Source organism: Oncorhynchus kisutch, linkage group LG5 (genome assembly GCF_002021735.2).
Source record: "Oncorhynchus kisutch isolate 150728-3 linkage group LG5, Okis_V2, whole genome shotgun sequence".
NCBI classification, from domain to species: Eukaryota; Metazoa; Chordata; class Actinopteri; order Salmoniformes; family Salmonidae; genus Oncorhynchus; species Oncorhynchus kisutch.
In genome coordinates, this window is record NC_034178.2 from 30,797,265 (window position 1) to 30,821,688 (window position 24,424).

General features: G+C 45.2%; 2 protein-coding genes across 16 annotated transcripts in view; both read right to left on the reverse strand.

Moving 5' to 3' along the window:
- zmynd10 (zinc finger, MYND-type containing 10) overlaps positions 1 to 16,268 on the reverse strand; it is a 31,556-nt gene extending 15,288 nt beyond the window's left edge. For 4 of the 15 annotated variants that reach the window (XM_031824838.1, XM_031824836.1, XM_031824837.1 and 1 more), the window contains exons 1-3: positions 15,674 to 16,267; positions 13,218 to 13,378; positions 12,450 to 13,030 (exon numbers count right to left, since the gene is read on the reverse strand). The gene's annotated coding sequence lies outside the window, so the exon portion shown is untranslated. Of the gene's footprint in view, positions 1 to 12,449; positions 13,031 to 13,217; positions 13,379 to 15,673 lie in introns of all 15 variants that reach the window. The other 11 variants (XM_031824839.1, XM_031824833.1, XM_031824830.1 and 8 more) reach the window with 5 other exon arrangements.
- A 3,336-nt stretch (positions 16,269 to 19,604) lies between these two features.
- Positions 19,605 to 24,424, reverse strand: part of LOC109890890 (twinfilin-2-like) — a 13,206-nt gene continuing 8,386 nt past the window's right edge. The window contains 4 exon segments of the mRNA XM_031824844.1: positions 19,605 to 19,882; positions 19,997 to 20,118; positions 23,845 to 23,995; positions 24,159 to 24,284. Coding sequence (XP_031680704.1) covers positions 19,709 to 19,882; positions 19,997 to 20,118; positions 23,845 to 23,995; positions 24,159 to 24,284 — 573 coding nt within the window. The 3' untranslated portion in view covers positions 19,605 to 19,708.

Below are 24,424 nucleotides of genomic sequence, written 5' to 3' on the forward strand. Positions count from 1 at the left end.
ATCAGATGCAAGGTGGGATCCTTGAGTGAGCGATTGGGACTGCAATCAGACCTCTTCTCCTTCCTACGTTCCTGTAGCCATCCATCAATCCAGATGGTCAATGTGATGAATGAGTCGAGATCCGTCAGTAGTTCCCGGGCTGCAAGCTCGTCCTTTACTTCCTCCGATACTCCATGCAGGAACATGTCAAACAGCGCTTCCGGGTTCCAGGTACCCTCTGCTGCTAGGGTGCGGAAATCCACCGCATAGTCTGCCACATTAAGGGAGTCCTGCCCAAGCTGGAGTAACCTCCGGGCAGCCTCTCTCCTGGATACCGGAGTCTGGATACCGGAGCCTCTAAAACTTTTCTCACCTCCTCCACGAATACCTCCAGACTGAGGCAGACAGCGGATTGTTGGCGATTGCCAAGGCGAGTGACCTTGGAATGAATGAAGAAGGCTGCAGCTCGAAAACGAGGGAGCACTGGGAGAGAAAGGCCCGGCAGGTTCTGGAATCTCCATCGTAGTGTTCCGGGGGAGGTAAGTGTGGTTCCCGGGAAACCGGGGTGACTGCGCTGCTACCAGCCGGGCTACTAAGGGGCTGGGAGGTTACCGTCATGGTAGGCTGTCTTGTAGGCAACCCACGGAATCGCTCACGCAATGCGTCCAAAGCTAGGTCGTGACGTTCGCCCATGCACTGGAACCCTTCCATCAGACTGCGAAGCAACTCCTCGTGCCTACCAATGGTGGCAGGCAGAGGTTGATAATCCAGAGTGGTGGAGCAAAGGTACAGGACGGCAGGCAGGCTCAGGCTCAGGGCTAGGCAGAGGTCTGTAATCCAGAGTAGGGGCAAAGGAACAGGACGGAAGGTAGGCTCAGGTTCAGGGGCAGGCAGAGTGGTCAGGCAGGCAGGCTCAGAGTCAGGACAGGCAAGGGTCAAAACCAGGGGGGCAAGAAAAAGAGAGACTAGGGTAAAGCAGGAGCTGAGACAAAACGCTGTTTGACTTGACAAATAAGACTTGCAACTTGCAACAAACAGAGAACACAGGTATAAATACACAGGGGATAATGGGGAAGATGGGCGACACCTGGAGGGAGGTGGAGACAATCACAAGGACAGGTGACCCAGATCAGGGTGTGACAATTACAACAGTTTTCCTAATGTAATGGGTATGGTTTCTCCACAGAAAGTTGAAAAGCATCTGGTCTATCTCCTTGCATATTTTACCGTCAAAATTAAAAGATAGGACTCTTCCTTTTAAAGATAAGTCCCTCTTTAGCCATTGATTTGGCTTCTTCTGGGTTTTTAAATAAGAGGCTTACACTTTAATAAGCCTCTAGACTTCTGATCCTTAGTAATTTCTCAAGGGAGTGGAAGAGGAACTGATGCTCAACTGTTTCAAATGCTTTATAAAAATCTAAAAATAACATGCCCCTATCCTCGGTTATTAGGTCTGAGTAGTCAAATATGTCTAATACTAGTCTGATATCGTTAGAAATATGTTTGTTCCTCATAAAGCCTTTCCTTCCAGTTCTCTGCTGCCAGTGACTGGAACGAATTGCAAAAATCGCTGAAGTTGGAGACGTTTATTTCCCTCACCAACTTTAAACATCAACTATCTGAGCAGCTAACCGATCACTGTACATAGTCCACCTGTAAATAGCCCACCCAATCTACCTACCTCATCCCCATACTGTTTTTATTTTATTTACTTTTCTGCTCTTTTGCACACCAGTATCTCTACTTGCACATCATCATCTGCTCATTTATCACTCCAGTGTTAATCTGCTAAATTGTAGTTATTCGCTCCTATGACCTATTTATTGCCTACCTCCTCATGCCTTTTGCACACACTGTATATAGACTTTCTTTTCTCTACTGTGTCATTGACTTGTTTGTGTTATTGGCTTGTTTATTTTTTACTCCTTGTGTAACTCTGTGTTGTTGTCTGTGTCACACTGCTTTGCTTTATCTTGGCCAGGTCGTAGTTGCAAATGCCAAACATGTCATTTACAAAATAGCCTCCAACACTCAAATTGGATGTAGTCTATCACAGTGCCATCCGCTTTGTCACCAAAGCCCCTTATACCACCCACCACCTCGACCTGTATGCTATAGTCGACTGGACCTTGCTACATATCCGTCGCCAAACCCACTGGCTCCAGGTCAACTATAAGTCTTTCCTAGGTAAAGCCCCACCTTATCTTAGCTCACTAGTTACCATAGCAACATCTACCTGTAGCACGCGCTCCAGCAGGTATATTTCACTGGTCATCCCCAAAGCCAACACCTCTTTTGGCCGCCTTTCCTTCCAGTTCTCTGCTGCCAATGACTGGATCAAACTGCAAAAGTCACTGAAGCTGGAGTCTTACATCTCCCTCACTAACTATAAGCATCATCTGTCAGAGCAGCTTACCGATCACAGCCCATCTGTAAATAGCCCACCAAACTACCTCAGCCCCATATTGTTATTTTTTAGCTCTTTTCCACCCCAGTATCTCTACTTGTACATCATCATCTGCACATCTATCATTCCAGAGTTAATGCTAAATTGTAATTATTTCACCACTATGGCCTATTTATTGCCTTAACTCCCTTATCTTACTACATTTGCACACACTGTATATATATTTTTCTATTGTGTTATTGACTGTACATTCATCTATCCCATGTGTAACTCTGTGTTCTTGTTTTTTTCGCACTGCTTTGCTTTATTTTGGCGAGGTCGCAGTTGTAAATGAGAACTTGTTCTCAACTGGACAACCTGGTTAAATAAAGATGAAATAAAAAATACATATTTTTTTTTATGATTTCATCCAGGAATTATTTAATTCTTTTTGCAAGTAGTAAGGCTAATATCTTATAGTCATTATTAAGAAGACAAATTGGACGCCAGTTATCGATGAGCAGCACTTCTTTTTTAGGCTTAGGCATCAGTGTTATTAACCCCTGATTCATTGTAGGAGGGAGAACATTGTTTTTAATACTCTCTAAAAAGACTTCAAGTAGGAAGCTACTTGTTCAGAAAATCATTTGTAATATTCTGATGTAAATCCATCAACACCTGGGGATTTATTGTTCTTCAGATGTTTGATAGACTATAATCTCTTGAACTTTGATGGGTTCATCACATTGTTTAGATTCTGTATCACTGATAGATGGAAACATTCTTCAGTGAGTCAAAAATCATATCTGTGGATTCCTGAGAGTACGTAGAGCTATACAATTTCCTGTAAAAATTGCTACAGTATTTAGCGATGAATTTCTGGTAATCTGTAATAATACCATCCGTGTTTAACTTATGGATAGTGTTATTTGTAGAGTGAAATTTCTCAAGTCTAAAGAAATAGGATGAATTCTGTTCACCCTCCTCCAGCCATTTTTTACTAGATCTGATAAAGGCTCCTTCTGCTTATAATCTATATATTATTCATTATCTATGTATGCCATTGAAGTCGGAAGTCTACATACACTTAGGATGGAGTCATTAAAACTCGTCTTTCAACCACTCCACAAATGTATTGTTAAACAAACTATAGTTTTGGCAAGTCGGTTAGGACATGTACTTTGTGCATGACACAAGTAATTTTTCCAACAATTGTTTACAGACAGATTATTTCACTTAAAATTCAATGCATCACAATTCCAGTGGGTCAGAAGTTTACATTCACTAAGTTGACTGTGCCTTTAAACAGCTTGGAAAATTCCAGAAAATTATGTCATGGCTTTAGAAACTTCTGATAGGCTAATTGACATAATTTGAGTCAATTGGAGATGTACCTGTGGATGTATTTCAAGGCCTACCTTCAAACTCAGTGCCTCTTTGCTTGACATCATGGGAAAATCTAAAGAAATCAGCCAAGACCTCAGAAGAAACATTGTAGACCTCCACAAGTCTGGTTCATCCTTGGGAGCAATTTCCAAACACCTGAAGGTACCACGTCCACCTGTCAAACAATAGTACGCAAGTATAAACACCATGGGACCACGCAGCTGTCATACCGCTCAGGAAGGAGACGCGTTCTGTCTCCTAGAGATGAACGTACTTTGGTGCGAAAAGTGCAAATCAATCCCAGAACAACAGCAAAGGACCTTGTGAGATGCTGGAGGAAACAGGTACAAAAGTATCTATATCCACAGTAAATTGAGTCCTATATCGACATAACCTGGAAGGACGTTCAGCTCTAAAACCGGCATAAAAAAGCCAGACTACAGTTTGCAACTGCATATGTGGACAAAGATCATACTTTTTGGAGAAATGTCCTCAGGTCTGATTAAACAAAAATAGAACTGTTTGGCCATAATGACCATCGTTATGTTTGGAGGAAAAAGGGGGATGCTTGCAAGCCGAAGAACACCATCCCAACCGTGAAGCAAGGGGGTGGCAGCATCATGCTGTGGGGGTGCTTTGCTGCAGGAGGGACTGGTGCACTTCACAAAATAGATGGCATCATGAGGTAGGAAAATGATGTGGATATATTGAAGCAACATCTCAAGACATCAGTCAGGAAGTTAAAGCTTGGTCGCAAATGGGTCTTCCAAACGGACAATGATGGTTGGGGTTAGGTAAGGGTTATGGTCAAAAAAAGAAAGTAAACTTGAAAGGTTTGGTACAGAGTACCAACAATAGACATAGTGGGGGTAGGCCTACGCCATACTGGTAAAACAGGAGCCTATCAAAATAAATAAAACATTGATTTCAAGAACACTGTAGACTATTACACTATTTAGTGTGGACCTTACAGTGAAATGCTTACTTACAAGCCCTTAACCAACAATGCAGTTTAGAGAAAAATACCCCCCAAAAATATATAAAAGTAACAAATAATTAAAGAGCAGCAGTAAAATAACAATAGTGAGGCTACATACAAGGGGTACTGGTACAGAGTCAATGTGCGGGCACACCGGCTAGTCGGGGTAATTGAGGTAATATGTACATGTAGGTAGAGTTATTAAAGTGACTATGCATAGATAATAACAGGGGGGGACAATGCAAATAGTCTGGGTAGCCATTTGATTAGATGTTCAGGAGTCTTATGGCTTGGGGGTAGAAGCTGTTTAGAAGCCTCTTGGAACTAGACTTGGCGCTCCGGTACCGATTGCTGTGTGGTAGCAAAGAGAATAGTCTATGACTAGGGTGGCTGGAGTCTTTGACATTTTTTAGGGCCTTCCTCTGACACCGCCTGGTATAGAGGTCCTGGATGGCAGGAAGCTTGGCCCTAATGATGTACTGGGCCGTACGCATTACCCTCTGTAGTGCCTTGCGGTCGGAGGCCGAGCAGTTGCCATACCAGGCAGCGATGCAACCCGTCAGGATGTTCTTGATGGTGCAGCTGTAGAACCTTTTGAGCATCTGAGGACCTATGCCAAATCTTTTCAGTCTCCTGAGGGGGAATAGGTTTTGTCATGCCCTCTTCACAACTGTCTTGGTGTGCTTGCACCATGTTAGTTTGTTGGTGATGTGGACGCCAAGGACCTTGAAGCTCTCAACCTGCTCGACTACAGTCCCGTCTCTGAGGATGGGGGCGTGCTCGGTCCTCCTTTTCCTGTAGTCTACAATCATTTCATTTGTCTTGATCACATTGAGGGAGAGGTTGTTGTCCTTGCACCACACGGTCAGGTCTCTGACCTCCTCCCTATAGGCTGTCTTGTCGTTGTCGGTGATCAGGCCTACCACTGTTGTGTCATCGGCAAAATTAATGATGGTGTTGGAGTCATGCCTGACCGTGCAGTCATGAGTGAACAGGGAGTACAGGATGGGACTGAGCACGCACCCCTGAGGTTCCCCCGTGTTGAGGATCAGCGTGGCGGAGGTGTTGTTATCTACCCTTACCATCTGGGAGCGGCCCGTCAGGAAGTCCAGGATCCATTTGCAGAGGGAGGTGTTTAGTCCCAGGGTCCTTAGCTTAGTGATGAGCTTTGAGAGCACTATGGTGTTGAACACTGAGCTTTAGTCAATGAATAGCATTCTCACATAGGTGTTCCTTTTGTCCAGGTGTGAAAGTGCAGTGTGGAGTGCAATAGTGATTGCATCATCTGTGGATGGTATGCAAATTCGAGTGGATCTAGGGTTTCTGGGATAATGGTGTTGATGACAAGCCTTTCAAAGCACTTCATGGCTACAGACGTGAGTGCTACGGGTCGGTAGTCATTTAGGCAGGTTACCTTAGTGTTCTTGAGTGGCCGAGACTGAGACAGGCGCGAACAGCTGTGTTGGCTACGCATCAATTCAGGTTACTACACTTTTCAGGTCATAACACTTTTTGATGTTTCATAAGTGATGTCTCTTTGTATGTAACAAATCACACTGTAAGGATGCAAGAATTGTTTTAGTAGTAGTTGGAATAGGAATAGTAACTGAAGTCTGGACACTGACTATAGGTCTCACATGTAGAATTTTATACTAATAGCTCTGAATTGAAAGAGAAAACTTTATCGATGTCAACTAGATTGTTGATGATTTGTTGATCATTCTATCGATTTATGACATATTCCAGTGAGCAAGGCTTTATTAAGTGTTCAAGAAGAACATCAAGTAACGACGGACGAGAAGCTGCATGAATCTAATTATAGACAAGTTTTCTAACAAATAGCCAACCAAATGTCGGAAATAATAAGCAGAGAAATATCTAAATGAGGCTTAAAACTATTACCATTCCCCCTGTCGTTGAGCCGTCCTTGAGTATTGAGTGCAGGTAGCCTGCATGAGGCTTTCGAAGTAATTGTTTGAAAGCATCATCATGACTGATTGTGTTTATACCACATTAAAAGGTAGACCCACACATAAATCAAATCAAACTTTATTTGTCACATGCGCCGAATGGAATAAATGGGAGGTCCTATACTGGGAATAAATGAAATCTTCTTTGACCACTGGTTATCGTTGAGGTGAGGGCTAAGGTTAGGGTTTAAATGGAATGGAGTCAAACATGTGGTTTCCATTTTTGAGTTTGACACCGTTCCATGAATTCCATTCCAGCCATTACAATGAGCCCATCCTCCTATACCTCCTCCCACCAGCCTCCTGTGGGATGGAGACACATTTATTTATTTCGACATTGTTAAGAAAAACTGCCATGTTGATCTGAGCCTTGCTGTTGGAAAACCACATATGACTTTCGGCTGATATAACTCCCCGACATCACTCCTTGACTTTCATCTACGGTCGGTTGCTTTAGACCAGGGTTCTCCAACCCTGTTCCCAGAGAGCAACCGTACTGTAGGTTTTCACTACAACCCTAATCTAGCACACCAGATTCGAATAATTAGCTGGTTGTCACGCCCTTACCTTAGATATCTCTGTTTTTCTATATATGTTGGTTAGGTCAGGGTGTGACTAGGGTGGGTACTCTAGTCTTTGTATGTCTAGGGTTTTTGTATTTCTAGGGGTTTTTGTATGTCTATGTTGGCCTGATATGGTTCCCAATCAGAGACAGCTGTTTATCGTTGTCTCTGACTGGGGATCATATTTAGGTAGCCATTTTCCTCATTTGTGTTGTGGGGTCTTGTCTATGTATAGTTGCCTTAGTGCACATCAGTAGCGTCACGTTTCGTTTGGTTGTTTGTTGTTTTGTTTAGTGAGTTTCGATTTATTAAAATGATGTGGAACTCTACTCACGCTGCGCCTTGGTCTCACTCATACGACGATCGTGACTGAAGATCCCACCACCAACGGACCAAGCAGCATGTTCAAGAGGAGCAGGGATCCTGGGCCTGGGAGAAAAGTGAGTGGAGGACATCCTGGACCTGGGAGGAGGTAATGGCAGAGGACAAGACCCTGCCATGGAAGCAGGCCGGAGGCAGCGAAAGAGGAACGGCGACGATACGAGGAGTCAAGGCAACGACGGAAGCACATAAGGCAGCCCCAAATTATTTTTTTGGGGGGGGTACACAGGGAGATTGGCGGAGGTAGGGTTTAGACCTAAGCCAACTCCCCATGCTTACCGTGGGGAGCATGGGACTGGTCAAGCACCGTGTTATGCAGTGATGCGCATGGTGTTCCCAGTGCGCATTCATAGCCCGGTGCGCTCTATTCCAGCTCCCCGCATTTGCCGCGCTAGAGTGGGCATCCAGCCAGGACGGGTTGTGCCGGCTCAGCGCTCCTGGTCTCCAGTACACCTCTTTGGACCAGGATATCCTGGTATATACACGTGCTGTATCCCCAGTGCGTCTTCACAGCCCAGTGCGTCCTGTGCCAGCGCCCCGCACTTATCGAGCTAAAGTGAGCATCCAGCCAGGACGCATTGTGCCAGCTCTACCCTCCAGACGTCCAGGGTGCCTTCATAGTCCAGTACGTCCTGAGCCTCTTCCTCGCACTCGCCCTGAGGTGCGTGTCACCAGCCCGGTACCACCAGTGCCGGCACCACGCATCAGGCCTCCAGTGCGCCTCCACAGTCCATTACGTCCTGTGCCTGTTCCCCGCACTCGCCCTGAGATGCGTGTCACCAGCCCGGTACCACCAGTGCCGGCACCACTCATCAGACCTCCAGTGCGCCTCCACAGTCCAGTACGTCATGTGCCTCCTCCCCGTACTCGCCCTGAGGTGCATGTCTTCAGCCCGGTGCCACCTGTACTGGTCCCACGCATCAGGCCTCCAGTGCGCCTCCACAGTCCATAGCTTCCGGCGACAGTTCCGAGTCCAGAGCTTCCGGCAGCAGTTCCCAGTCCGGAACCTCCAACGACGGTCCCAAGTCCGGGACCTCCAACGACGGTCCACAGTCCGGAACCTCTGGCGACGGTCCACAGTCCGGAGCCTCTGGCGACGGTCCCCAGTCCGGGGCCTCCGGCGACGGTCCCCAGTCCGGGGCCTCCGGCGACGGTCCCCAGTCTGTGGTCTCCAGCGACGAGCTGCAGTCTAGAGTCTTCGGCGACTAGCAGCAGTCTAGAGTCTTCGGCGGCGAGCTGCAGTCCAGAGCCTCCGGCGATGATCCACAGTCCGGATCCATAAAAGCGATGGGATCAGCGTAAGGAGGAGGGGCTACGTTCAGAACCGGAGCTGCCACCGAGGGTAGATACCCACTCGGACCCTCCCCTTTAGGTTCAGGTTTGCGGCTGGGAGTCCGCACCTTTGGGGGGGGGGGTACTGTCACGCCCTGACCTTAGACATCTCTGTTTTTCTACATATTTTGGTTAGGTCAGGGTGTGACTGCCTCCAGCGATTCTCGGATGAAATTGTCCATGACTGCTGCTTCAGGGGTCGAGAGGGAGTACAGACGACCCCGCTATGGCACAGTTGTATAGACAATGAGGAGGGAGGGTGGCGGATTGCCTCTTACGGAAGGCCTCCCGGAGGTTGAAGTCCTTGGGAGGGAGAGCAGACAAGTCTTGGTCTTCAATGGAACCCGGCTAACATAGCGAGGCTCTTGATGGGGGTCTTAGACATTTAGTCTGGCAGTTCTTAACCCAGTCTAGTAGGTGTCCCGTAGATCAGGTGAATAGTGGGTTATGTAGCACTAGCCAGGAGTACCCTAGGTGCAGGAGCTGGTTGGCTTAGTGCTTACAGATCTCCTGGAGTAAGTGAGGATACCCATTTTAGGTGCCTGGAAGTGGGCTGTGGCTCTGGTGCTTTCTCCCTCAGTTTGTTGAGCAGCCCTATTTTGCTCTTTTAGTCTCCTATTATGTTCCGAGATCTCTGAGCCCCTTCACTCAAACAACACCCAGATCTTAGTTTCGCTCTCTCTCTCTCTCTATTTCCCTCTCAGCTCAGAGCAATTGCTTTGGAAAAAAACAAGGATGCTGTGGATCTGACAAGAGAAAACATACATAGGTAATCATGAAAACACAGCATAGAAATAGTTTGATACTTTGATTACCTACATTGATTTTTGATTTTATGTTGTGTGAATATGTGCTAACATATTTGGCTGTATGTTAGTTTGGGGCTCCAGGACCGACTTGAGGTTAAGGTTCTTACTTAAGGTATACCATATGGATTGGATAAGATGTACCATTATTGGGGAAAATGGGGGTGGGATATTATGAAATCAGTGAAGAAAGATAAACCCTACAGATAATAATGGAACATTCATATTGGCCAATTTCAAGGTTGTGATTCGACATTATGCTCTAGATGCAGACATGATTGTGAGAATGTGTCCCCTCTCAGCTTTGGTCAGCAACCCTCCGTACCTATTCTCAGAGGATGTGACATCCCTTGAACCTGAAGTCCTCCGGTGAGACGAACAGTCAGTCACACACAATCACACACATGCACCCACACTTTGTTGCTATACTTTCTTGAGTCTCACGTTTCAAACAGGTATATGAACTAAAGTGCTCACTGTTGTCCGCCTCAGGTTTGAGGACCTTGCTGCTCTGGATGGGGAGGATGCATGCAAGTGATAAAACACATTCTGACTGGCTCCAAAACACTTGTCAAACCAGGAGTAAGGCATTGTGTGCTCTATGTGTTTGTGAAGGCCTTAGTGTGTGTTTTTAGTGTGCGTTCTCGTCCCTTCCTCTCTAACAGTCGTTAGCTTAGCGGTTAAGAGTATTGCGCCAGGGCCTCTCGAGTGGTGCCGTGGTCTAAGGCACTGCATCGCAGTGCTAGCTGTACCACTAGAGATTCTTGGATCGAGTCCAGGCTCTGTTGTAGCCGGCCACGACCAGGAGACCCATGGGGCGGTGCACAATTGTCCCAGCGTCATCTGGGTTAGGGGAGGGTTTGGCCGTCAGGATGTCCAATCGTGCACTAGCGACTCGTGGCGGGCCGGGCATAATGCACGCTGACACGGTCAGGTGCACAGTGTTTCCTCCAACACATTGGTGCGTCTGGCTTCTGGCTTAAGTGGGCATTGTGTCAAGAAGCAGTTAGGCTTGGTTGGGTTGTGTTTCGGAGGACACACAGCTCTCAACCTTCGCCTCTCCTGAGTCCGTATGGGAGTTGCAGCGACGAGACAAGACTGTAACTACCGATTGGATACCACAGAAATTGGGGAGAAAAAGGGGTAAAACAAAAAAGAGCAAGGCAGTTAACAACACCTGCTCCCCAGGCGCCGATGACGTAGATTAAGGCAGCCCTCCGGCACCTCTCTGATTCAGAGGGGTTGGGTTAAATGCGAAAGACACATTTAGATTGAATGCATTCAGTTGTGCAACTGACTAGGTATCCCCCTTTCCCTTTCATCCAGCAGTGGGTAGAGGGAAGTGTAGAAGGATTACACCATGTGCACATGCATCATGACATCACCAACAGTTCAGGAGTAAATCAAAGACTGCTATATCTTTATTAGATAACTCCATTTACAAAATCTGGATCGAGGGACGTATTCACTTGAAATCCCCGATTCATATCCTCTCTGTACCTTAGAGGCCTCGTTGCTGCATCTTTCAAAAAAGGGAGTACGACAAAGATAAAGACCGGGGCCAGCGTTGAGAGAGGCTGTATGAGATATGGATCCTGTTCCACTGGCCTCAGGCCAGACTGCTACAGACGTAACACCCCCCCACCACGCCACGTACACACACACTAAACCCCACAAAAGTTCAAATTCACCAACCCTCCCAAATACATATCATAGATACGTACATTTATACCTGGGACACTAATACCTGGGACACTAATGTGGGTACTAATGTGTGTTTGCATGGCGAGTGAGTGTGATAGTCAGAGTGAGCAGTAGGCTGAAGGCAATTACTAAGAGGCTTTTCTTAGAACCCTCCCTCTCAGAATTTCACCCTCCCAGGAAGCATGCAATAGTTCTAGGAATTAAGTGATTCCCATTCCCCTCCCTCGCAGACTCACCCACTGACTCAGATTCAGTCTGGCACGTTCAAATCCAGCCAGCCTCTTCTGCCTCGTATATCGGCTGGGTACACACCAGTGGAGGAGCTGTAGGAGGACGGGCTCATTGTAATGGCTGGAACGGAATGAATGGAACGGTGTCAAACACTTCAAATCACGTTTGACTCCGTTCCACTGATTCCATCCCAGCGAATACAATGAGCCCGTCCTCCTATAGCGCCTCCCGCCAGCCTCCTCTGGTACACACTTTAACCGGGGGGGGGGGGGGGGGGGGGGGGGGGTAGACGTTGATGTTGCATGACAACCTATATTTTTCCTGTGGATGTAGACTTATAAAGCTTCTTGTGGCCATTGACCCACCAAAAGAGAACAGGACATTGAAGACAGAAGCAGTAGGACTCATGTTGAAGATTATTTTTATAGAAAAAGGGATATGTACAGAGTCGCGGGGGTAAAAAAAATGACCAAAATAAAACATTGAAAATGCATCTCACTGGAAAACAATTCACTGCCACAGCAAGAGGGTGGGGAGCATATCTCTCATAGCACGGGGCTACACTACAGTTCGCACCACGTTTTGTTTTCCAGTGAACCTCATGCAGCGGGGTTCGCAGAACTCCACTTCCCCCTCTGAGAAATACAATAACGAGACACCATTTTCTGAAAGGTTCTTTCCCAGACATGGTCTCATGACCAACCATGTGTCCGATGTGGCATTATTACTGACCAGTGCAGTGATGTGGTTTCCAGCTGCCAGGGACCAATTTCTGACAGCGCTCCTCGAGATTTAGTTGAACGGATCACAGGACCCTCATACCTGGAACGGGTAGTCCTGCAGGAAGCGCACCAGTGGGCGTGGCAGAGGCAGTTGGTCAGGACAGTCTGTGCTACAGTTGATGGTGAGGCGTGCAAGGTGCTGTAGGGAGGGGAAAGCCTGGGGCTTGTGCAGGGCCCGCTTGAGCTTCAGCAGTACTGTGCTCTCCTGAACTGTCCTCTGGGCAGGCTTGCCACCATGAGTTTCCTCCACCTTCCCCTGCTGCACCTTCCTCCCTGGTCCCACATAGTACTGCACCATGCTCGGCACATCAGGGAAGGACAGAAGGCTAGGTCGGGCTGGCGAGCTGGAGTCTAGCAGAAACCGGGCTCCACTGTACTGGATGCGTATACTGGTGGGGCCACGGGCAGTCCTAACAGACAGGGTCAGCATGTACAGGGGATGGCTGCTGTCTCGAATCAGAAAGGCCCCTTCTGACGCTGCCTGCAGAGCTTCATGGGCCTGACCTGCTGTGATGGCTCCCCAGTACCAGCCTGCAGAGTTGGGTCAAAGGTTATTCACTTATTCAATGGTTTAGATTTGAGTGATAAGCCTGTAGTAAACAGTTGGATGGATGAATTGAAACGCAATTATGAAAAACATTACAACAAGAAACAATGAGGGGGTTTCAGAGAGCCTGTTGGACCGAGTTCCCATTTTGAATATTACACTTTGCATTACCTGAGGTATCAAGGTAGAATGTGTTGTTGGCGATGGTGCGCAGGTCTTTTGTGGGGTCCCACTGCGGAGAGGTGCTGTGAATGCAGTGAGGGGAGGAGACGCTCCCTGTCCGCATTCCTAGGTGGCCCTCTGTGGGTGTACCAGACAGCAGTGGTCTAGGGCTGTAAACAAGAGACCACAATAATAAGCACGGGAGAAGTGTAGGAAACAGTAGGGGGGGGACCGGTATATCTAACACGTTTAACCTTTCATTACATTTCCCACTACCCTGTTATAGGATAAGTCCTAACACTTGTTGTTTGTTTTTGCATCGCTTTTGCACGCACAAAGCTCATCATTTGGGAGGGGTGTCTTTGGAAAATCTAAAATCTCTACATTAAATCTCGGACAGCTGCCTGCCTCCCTCCCTTGAACATTGGCCAGACAAAGAGCACACACATCAAGCGGTCACAGACTGTGAGTGTGAATTGATCGAGATGCTCCGTAACAGGTGTTAGGACTGTTCAAATTGGTCGTGTTATAATATGAATCCCCACATGTACATTTTCAAGCCTACATAAAAGAACTTCAAATGAGAATACCACAGTTAGCCATGCACACTTTCTATATGGGGCGCTCTTGAAATGTGGTGGCATTTGCGTCCCTTTGCAACCATGATATATAATATATGCCATTTAGCAGACGCTTTAATCCAAAGCGATTTACATTTGCGTGCATACATTTTACATATGGGTGGCACAGGGAATCAAACCCACAACCCTGGCCTTGCCCACACCACGCAAATGTGTTTATATTGAACTGTAAATCAATGATAAAACATATTGCAAATCCTTAATACTGCAAAACTTTATGTTTATGCATTGTTTAAAGTACTTAGGCAAATTGGCTTGTCTCAGTAGTGGTGTGTAGAGTTGTAGTGACATGTTTTGGGGATTTTGAGATATCTATCTATTATTTTGAATGCTAGACAGTGAACGGAACTATTTCATATATTGTATCGATCAATAAAAACAAAGAAGGCTATAAAAAAATACATTTAAAAAAAATCATTGGTGTTAGCGTCTTGAACATCACTGATTACAAAGATATACAAGGACCTTGAGCATTCTCTCCAGTGGCAAACTTTTATCCGGGGAGGAGTTTTAGTCCAGTCTCCTTTTCAGCTAATTTATTACCTACTTTACTTAACAAAAGACAGATCTCAATAGGCGGTCCAGGTGTCCTCTGACATGGCACAAGTGGGAGTGGGGGGAAAGGCCGATGACATCAGAAGGCACCTCTTTGTATCTCTTTGAATGGCCTACTCCATGAAGTTTGCACTTGTGCCTAAAACATTTTTTAAACTATTTTGCTGAAAACATATTTGTTAACCCTTAAGTGTGTATACATTACTGTATTTCTACACAGAGACATTGTTTTTCAACAGGAAAATAATCCCAAAAAAGCTGGAGTGCTTCTTTAATGAAAAATGTCAGCTCTTCACATCCTTTTAGCAGGCCTATGTCATCCATTTGAGGATTTCATAAGTGCTGGTGTGTCTAAGTCTAATGTGTTACATGGTGTTAGTCAATTAAAGGAAGGGAACTAGCATTGTGAGCAAAGTTATTACTAATATCACTTCAGTAAATGATTTGTAAAGGATTGATAACCTTAGATTCCAGCATTTGAAGCCTCTATTTCAGAAAATCCTAATGAATCTAAAATGTTTCATTAGTTCTCATGAGGTTTCCATACAATTGGAAACACATTTTCATGTGAATATTCTAAAATCCGCATGAAGAAAAGATGCGCATTTCCACACCAGTGGTGTGTTTCCAACAATCTCCGAACCGACAAGGTCGAAAAATCTGTCGATGTGTTACCGTAATTGCTTCTGTTAATCGCTCTTGATAAGAGCGTCTGCTAAATGACTCAAATGTAAAAATCGTTTCTACCGACATTTCTCGCAGAATTCATTTTACAAACACAAAAGATCCCACCTTGTCAAGCGTATTTTGTTTTGTCGACATTTGGAAAGTTTACCGACACATTTTCTGTTTCCATCTGGGCTGTCGTGACATTTGTTATCCAACATGTAAGACTTCTTTACGCGCATAACAAGGTTGGAAGGAAACATAGTTAGTATTACCATCATTGGTGTTACTCCTCCTACTGTTAAAACAATATTTGAAAACATGAATTAAGCTACCATATTTTCAATATTAGTTTATTGAGCATGGGAAAAAGTACCCTACCCAAATATTTTTTTATTCACAAATGCCACCATAATTGAAGAACGACCCACATGGATCTTATTTGACTATATTCTGTATGTTTTCTGTTTTCTAGCCATAAATGATTTTAGATCATATTATGTCGAAGATAAACACTTTTGCCTTTACCTTTTGGTTTTGAATATCAACATGTAAGCATGGCGTAATTTTCCATCAAACAGGGACAAAATAATGTGAACTTACCTCTGAACACAAAGAATCATGATGGTGAGTCTTCAATATCCCATACTAGTCTAATTCCACAGCGGTTTAACGGAAATAAAGCCGGTCGAAACAAAGGAATGTCTTTATTTTGTACTGAATGTCCCACGCATCTGTTCAGTGAATAGAGAAGTTGTGTCCGAATATCCCATATGTTAATAGACGGTCTGTAATTAACTAATTCAAAAGCAATATAATAAATGTATAATTTAGACAAATAGAATACAGAGCAGCAGTGCGATGAGTGTTGCCACTAGAATGGCTTCTAAGCGTGTGAAGGAAAGACTGTGGGTTTGGCTTTTAAAATTCGCCAATTCCAAGAATTATATTCTGAGAACTGTCCAGCACACCAGCGCCTCTGACGTCATGCGGAGCTGCCACCGACCGGGTTATAGTTTGTAAACTCCAGTCCAAACCTTCACATTTTATTTTTTGAAATATATTACAGTGAATGCCAGTGTCAAAAAAACAAACAAATTGATAATTCCTAGTGACGAGTCTAAATTCCTCATAGTCATGTCATAGCCTTGCGGTATTGCTGCGCTTGTTGCTCTGCTCTCCCAGGAATCGGACTGCACCTTCCCCCTACTTTCCAAGAATCATGGTGCGCTTATCTCCGCCCACTAGGCCTGCTGCAGCCTGCCCTCTACTCATTCTGAGAATTGAGTAATGGGTATGCGGAACTATTGGGCTATTTCCAATAATATACACTGAACAAAAATATAAACGCAACATGCAACAATTTCAATTATTTTACAGATCATATAAGGAAAACAGTCAATTGAAATACATTTAAACCCTAATCTATGAATTTCACATGACTGGGAATATAGATATGCATCTGTTGGTCACAGATGCCTTAAAAAATTGAATAACTGGGACCTTTCCAGCCTCCAGGAATTGTGTACAGATCCTTGCGACATAGGGCTGTGCATTATCATGCTGAAACATGAGGTGATGGCAGTAAATGAATGGCATGACAATGGGCCTCAGGATCTCGTCACGGTATCTCTGTGCATTTAAATTGTCATCGATAAAATGTAATTGTATTCGTTGCCCGTAACTTACGCCTGCCCATACCATAACCCCACCGCCACCATGGGGCATTCTGTTCACAACGTTGACATCAGCAAACCGCTCTGCCCAGTATAGTTGAAACCGGCATTCATCCATCCATCAATCAATCAATCAATCAATCAAATTTATTTATAAAGCCCTTCTTACATCAGCTGATGTCACAAAGTGCTGTACAGAAACCCAGCCTAAAATCCCAAACAGCAAGCAATGCAGATGTAGAAGCACAGTGGCTAGGAAAAACTCCCTAGAAAGGCCAGAGAAACCTAGAGAGGAACCAGGCTATGAGGGGTGGCTAGTCCTCTTCTGGCTGTGCCGGGTGGAGATTATAACAGAACAAATGTTCATAGATGACCAGCAGGGTCAAATAATAATAATCACAGTGGTTGTCAAGGGTGTAACAGGTCAGTACCTCAGGAGTAAATGTCAGTTGACTTTTCATAGCCGATCAATCATAGTATCTCTACCGCTCCTGCTGTCTCTATCCATGAAGAGCACAATTCTCTAGCATGCCAGTGGCCATCAAAGGTGAGCATTTGCCCACTGAAGTCGGTTACAACGCCAAACTGCAGTCAGATCAAGACCCTGGTGAAGACGACGAGCACACAGATGAGCTTCCATGAGACGGTTTCTGACAGCCTGTGCAGAAATTCTTCGGTTGTGCAAATCCACAATTTCATCAGCTGTCCAGGTGGCTGGTCTCAGATGTCCCTCAGGTGAAGAAGTCAGATGTTGAGGTCCTGGGGTGACGTGATTACACATGGTCTGCAGTTGTGAGGCCGGTTGGACGTACTTCCAAATTCTCCAAAATGACATTGAAGGCAGCTTATGGTAGAACAATTAACATTCAATTCTCTGGCAACAGCTCTGGTGGACATTCCTGCAGTCAGCATGCCAATTGCACACTCCCTCAAAACCTAGGACATTCTGTGGCATTGTGTTGGGTGACAAAAACTGCCCATTTTAGAGTGGCCTTTTATTGTTCCCAGCACAAGGTGCACCTGTGTAGTGATCATGCGTTTTAATCAGCTTCTTGATATGCCACACCTGTCAGGTGGATGGATTATCTTGGCAAAGGAGAAATTCTCACTAACAGGGATGTAAACACATTTCTGGGATCTTTTATTTCAGTTCATGAAACATGGGACTAACACTTAACATATGTTTCTATTTATGTTCAGTGTAGATCAGGGATGGGCAACATTGATGGAGGTGGGGGCCACAAGAAATATGAACTCATCATGAAGGGCCACAGTGGCTCGTGGGTCTGCATACCCACAGCTGGACCTGATGCACAACCAGATTTTGAAATTGCACCTTGTGTATTCTACTATTTTAACTCTCAAGAGCAAGTTGAGACTTAGACTGAGTTCCAAAAAGTTGCCCATCGTCTGCTGGAAATACAAGAACAAAAAAACAAATGTGATTTTAGGTTTGCCCTGACATTAATTTACCACAGTGATTTGGTTGGTTATTTGTTCGGTAGAGTAAGCTTTGAAACAAACTGTTGTAAACAGTCATTGAGTTCTTCTTCCTGCCTGGTCTTACCTAAGGCTTACTAATTGAATCAGGTGTGTTAGTACTGAACTGGAAATGCGTGTCCCTAGGACCAGTGAAGAACAAGGATGTAATGTTAATAACCAACACGTGTCATGTGTAATCGGTCAATATGTCATCATGTGATATATAGATGTTTGAGTTGCCTTTACGAAACTTGACCTAGTGTAAATGAATAACAGCGGCTATCAGCTGGTCTTTTAATTTGCATGCTCTCAAAGGCATGTGTAGATTACTAATAGGCTACTTGCGAATTCAATTAAGAAGGAACTCATAATGACAGAGAATCTGCTCTGTGGTAACTATACATGACTGCCTGCACATGTTGATCGCCTGTGCTTATGTTAAAGGACGGCCATTCGCTGCCTCAACAGGCCGGACTAGTGCTGCGGCCTGCAATAGTCTTGTCGGGAACACTGCTAGAGACGTGTCCTCTCTGTCCCCTCTGAGTGGCCGTAGATGCAACAAGAGCCTATAATGCATCATCTGGCCCAGGCAATTTGTGCTGTGTTTTTTTATGACACAACATACAGAAGAAAAAAACTATATTTTATTTGGCATTCCTCTCATTAGTATCATCTGTTTATAAAAACGTGTTTGATACAAAACATTTAGTGGCAACAAGCAAGGTATGGACAATACATTAGAGAGACACGCTTCTCCTGTATGCGACATTAGCGATAGAGAAACTCGGCTGAGGTATCTGTAAGACCACCCACTGGTCTTTAATTTCTGTCAGTCCATCTGTGTGTAAGTGTAGGATGTTGTGTTTAAGAGTGACACGGAAAGATATTCCGAAAAATGAAAGTGAAATCCTTAGTTTTATCCTATAGTTTAGGGTTTACCAAACTTTTTTACTGGGTAACACCCCCCCCCCCCCCCCCCCCCCCCCCATCGCACAAGCAAGCCACATCTATTTCTATGGGCACAAGCAATGTTCATGACATTTTGTAGGATTAAAGCTTATTTCCCATAATTCTATACATTTTGTTATGGGATGCAGAGAAAATGTTGCCATTTTAAAACAAATTTCCTGCAATTCTACACATTCTGCTGATGCACTACCCAATATCGAAACTGCAGAGTAAGTTTGGAGTAAGTTGAAAGCCGGAGTGAGTTTCCTCTGCTGACCCCTCTTCTTCCCCATGCTGACCTTTTGCTCCCCCACAGTTTGGGAACCACTGCTATAGTTGATGTTCATGAATAGCATGTACATTATTGACACATTGTTAAAACACAAGCAAAGGCAGGGGGAAATAAAAAATGACAGAAATCCCTCCATGTTCTTCTCCTTTTCCTTCTTCGTGGCCAAACAAGCTGCCAGAGGACGTGGCAACAGGAGGAGGATTCAGGGAAGAGCTGCCGAGACGACCTCTGTCCCTCTCTCTAGCTCTCCGGCCTGCTCTCCCTAGTCGCAGGGCCCTTGATGAGACGCTTGTTGCCTCTCTTCCCTGCTGGGCCACGAGGCTTGGCGAAGGCCTGCTTGAAAGCCTGCTGCTTAGGATGGACCTCATCATACAGGAACTCCTCTGTCAACTCATCCCCACTGTCAATCTCCATCTGTAAACAGACAATAACACAGAGTAAATGCAGACTTCCACACAGACACAGAGCAGTATTGTGAAAACACAAAGGCCCTATTGTGTGTACAATATGTGCATTTCAGCGGATTACCTTCTTGGCAACCTCCAGATGGTAATCCTTCTCCACCTCATCCAGCAGTCGACTCTTACAACTGGAGTACAGCATCCGCTCCTTAATGCTACAGCTGTACCCTGGCATGGAGTAGATGAACACTGAGAGGAAGAGAAAGAAGGCAAAGAAAAGATGGGTCCTCCCACCTCAAAAAGCACAAGAAACAGAGTTGACACCCAATTGTTCCGCTCAGAACGAAATGATAGGAAAATAATTTGTGTTCTAACCCTTGGTTTCAAATGCTACATTTTTTGCATTTGTGTCACAAATTCAATGCAAGATGTCACATATATTATAATTTTCAAACATTTCCAAATCATCCTAAAGTAACTCAATGATGTTACTTATAGATTGTTTGGACATGAAGCGCGAAAATGCTATTATAGATACCATTCACTTGCATTGGATTTGTGCCATGAATACTAAAAAGTTTTGATCCCCATTAGCTTTTGCAGCTACTCTCCCTGGGATCCACAAAAAACACAAAACAAAAGACTGATTCACTGATAGACAAGGACATTCACACAAGGTAAACAAAACCAAAAACATGGGTTGCTGTCATACCTTGTCTATAGACTGCTTACAGGGTAAGGAACCCAATATGTAATTTTGTAATTTGGGTGAACTATCCCTTTAATACCTAATTGCAGGAACAGCACCACCTAGTGGTCAGAACCTGTTAATATCATGATGTACGATGGGACATACACCTGACAACTTCAATGTCTAATTTCTCTAAACAGGGAAAAAAAGCATCACAAAATTCACTGATAATACATTACATGGGATGGAAAAACAGTACTCCAAGCCGCAGCTGCATACTACTTGTCAGACATATAGAACTGATACTATATACTAAACTCAGCAAAAAAAAGAAACGTCCTCTCACTGTCAACTGCGTTTATTTTCAACAAACTTAACATAACTTAACTTAACATAACTTAACTTAACGTGTAAATATTTGTCTGAACATAACTAAAATTCAACAACTGAGACATAAACTGAACAAGTTCCACAGACATGTGACTAACAGAAATGGAATAATATGTCCCTGAACAAAGGGGGGGGGGGGGGTCAAAATAAAAAGGAACAGTCAGTATCTGGTGTGGCCACCAGCTGCATTAAGCATCTCCTCCTCATGCATCTGCAAGTTCCCGGACATTTATGGGGGGAATTGCCCTAGCCCTCACCCTCCGATCCAACAGGTCCCAGACGTGCTCAATGGGATTGAGATCCGGGCTCTTCTCTGGTCATGGCAGAACACTGACATTCCTGTCTTGCAGGAAATCACGCACAGAACGAGCAGTATGGCTGGTGGCATTGCATTGCTGGAGGGTCATGTCAAGATGAGCCTGCAGGAAGGGAACCACATGAGGGAGGAGGATGTCTTCCCTGTAACGCACAGCGTGGAGATTGCCAGCAATGACAACAAGCTCAGTCCGATGATGCTGTGACACGCCGCCCCAGACCATGACAGACCCTCCACCTCCAAAACGATCCCGCTCCAGAGTACAGGCCTCGGTTTAACGCTCATTCCTTCGACGATAAATTCGAATCCGACCATCACCCCTGGTGAGACAAAACCGCGACTCGTCAGTGAAGAGCACCTTTTGCCAGTCCAGTCTGGTCCAGCGACGGTGGGTTTGTGCCCATAGGCGACGTTGTTGCCGGTGATATCTGGTGAGGACCTGCCTTACAACAGGCCTACAAGCCCTCAGTCCAGCCTCTGTCAGCCTATTGCGGACAGTCTGAGCACTGATGGAGAGATTGTGCGTTCCTGGTGTAACTCGGGCAGTTGTTGTTGCCATCCTGTACCTGTCCCGCAGGTGTGATGTTCGGATGTATCGATCCTGTGCAGGTGTTGTTACACATGGTCTGCCACTGCGAGGACGATCAGCTGTCCATCCTGTCTCCCTGTAGTGCTGTCTCAGGCGTCTCACAGTCCGGACATTGCAATTTATTGCCCTGGCCACATCTGCAGTCCTCATGCCTCCTTGCAGCATGCCTAAGGCACGTTCACGCAGATGAGCAGGGACCCTGGGCATCTTTCTTTTGGTGTTCAGAGTCAGTAGAAAGGCCTCCTTAGTGTCCTAAAGTTTTCATAACTGTGACCTCAATCGCCTAACGTCTGTAAGCTGTCAGTGTCTTAACGACCGTTCCACAGGTGCATGTTCATGAATTGTTTATGGTTCATTGAACAAGCATGGGAAACAGCGTTTAAACCCTTTACAATGAAGATCTGTGAAGATATTTTGGATTTTTACGAATTATCTTTGAAAGACAGGGTCTTGAAAAAGGGACGTGAGTTTAATTGTTTGAGTGGGATTGCCGTTGGGTGTGGTGGGCCTATGGGTGGCTTTTGACCACATCTTATGATTCCTCATGTCTAACTCATTGTTAGACAAAAGCTGGGTCCAAATCGGATGTTAGGTACTATATTTATTCAATATGATATGAATCTTATGAACTAAAATTGCCAATTTGGGTGCAATCAATTACCTTCATTTCTCAAAGAACAAACTATTTCAACAAAATAATGTTGCAGTAATGCTAATCATATCCGTTTCTAACTACAGAAACGATTTCAGAACAATCTGAGATGGTGGGTGTCATGGCTTGCAGAAATGACATGGAACAACCAAGATATATTTTGGCATTCTAGTAGGAGATTGGACCAGCTGTAGGATTGGCCCTCATTGATGCGCTCTCTGTCACCTGGAGTTGCATGTCAAATGGTCCAGAACAAGGAAAGCACAAAGGACAATGCCCAAGGACTAGTCAGCCCTTCCCCCTCTGAGGGGCCAAAATGTATCACTGTTACAGTCGCCAGAGGACTGACTATGGAATGTGTGATAGATACCAAACATGGATACTATAGTATTGTTCTATGTGAAACTTGTTCACTGAGGATAACTCTGATGCTATCTATATGGATGTATGATCTCTGTGGTTACTTGTATCTGGACAGGGTGAACTCTGAATGACTCCATGCAAAGGAGGCTATGTGTCGGGGGGCTAGGGTCAGTTTGTTATATCTGGAGTACTTCTCCTGTCCTATTCGGTGTCCTATGTGAATCTAAGTGTGCGTTCTCTAATTCTCTCCTTCTCTCTCTCGGATGACCTGAGCCCTAGGACCATGCCCCAGGATTACCTGACATGATGACTCCTTGCTGTCCCCAGTCCACCTGGCCGTGCTGCTGCTCCAGTTTCAACTGTTCTGCCTTCTTATTATTCGAACATGCTGATCATTTATGAACATTTGAACATCTTGGCCATGTTCTGTTTTAATCTCCACCCGGCACAGCCAGAAGAGGACTGGCCACCCCACATATGCTCTCTCTAATTCTCTCTTTTTTTTCCTCTCTCTCGGAGGACCTGAGCCCTAGGACCATGCCCCAGGACTACCTGACATGATGACTCCTTGCTGTCCCCAGTCCATCTGACTGTGTTGCTGCTCCAGTTTCAACTGTTCTGCCTTATTATTATACGACCATGCTGATCATTTATGAACATTTGAACATCTTGACCATGTTCTGTTATAATCTCCACCCGGCACAGCCAGAAGAGGACTGGCCACCCCACATAGCCTGGTTCCTCTCTAGGTTTCTTCCTAGGTTTTGGCCTTTCTAGGGAGTTTTTCCTAGCCACCGTTCTTCTACACCTGCATTGCTTGCTGTTTGGGGTTTTAGGCTGGGTTTCTGTACAGCACTTTGAGATATCAGCTGATGTACGAAGGGCTATATAAATAAATTTGATTTGATTTGAAAGGCATTTCAAAGAGAGAGAGAGAGAGAGAGAGAGAGAGAGATGATCGATAACAGACTGACCAACAGATTCCAAGTAGTCCCCTTCGTGAGAGTGTTTATAGAGGAAGAAGTGATATCTGGGCGTGTCCGTGGGAACCCTGCAAGGCAGCTCACGGGTCTCTGTTGGGTCAGAATGGACCAGCTCTATAGTCTCTTTCTCTGTGTCCAACTTCTGCAACACACAAATATTACACAGCTAACACTGAGATGACTGTGTATGGCTCAGTCAGTGTGCATTGGGTCAGAATACATTGGTCAGTCATGGTGAGAATGTGGCCGCTAGAGATATCAATAAATTGTACTTGGTTGGCTAATGGCATTTCTATATGGCTCACCAGCTGTATGTAGTTGATGCCTTTCTGTGCAAGTTGTTGTAGTGCCTGTTTGGCTTCCTCCTGCAGTGGGAAAGCAAGGCCCTGCAGTGTTTGGTGCTTACTCTCCAAACTGGTCTCTGTTTTCACCTGCAGGGAGCAGCATACACATTAAATGAGACACCCACGTCATTGCTTGAATGAAAATGCAGGGTGACCAAGGTCAGACACAGAATAAAAGACGGTAGTGTTCACATACCCACACAACACATGGGTGTGTAAGGCTCCCT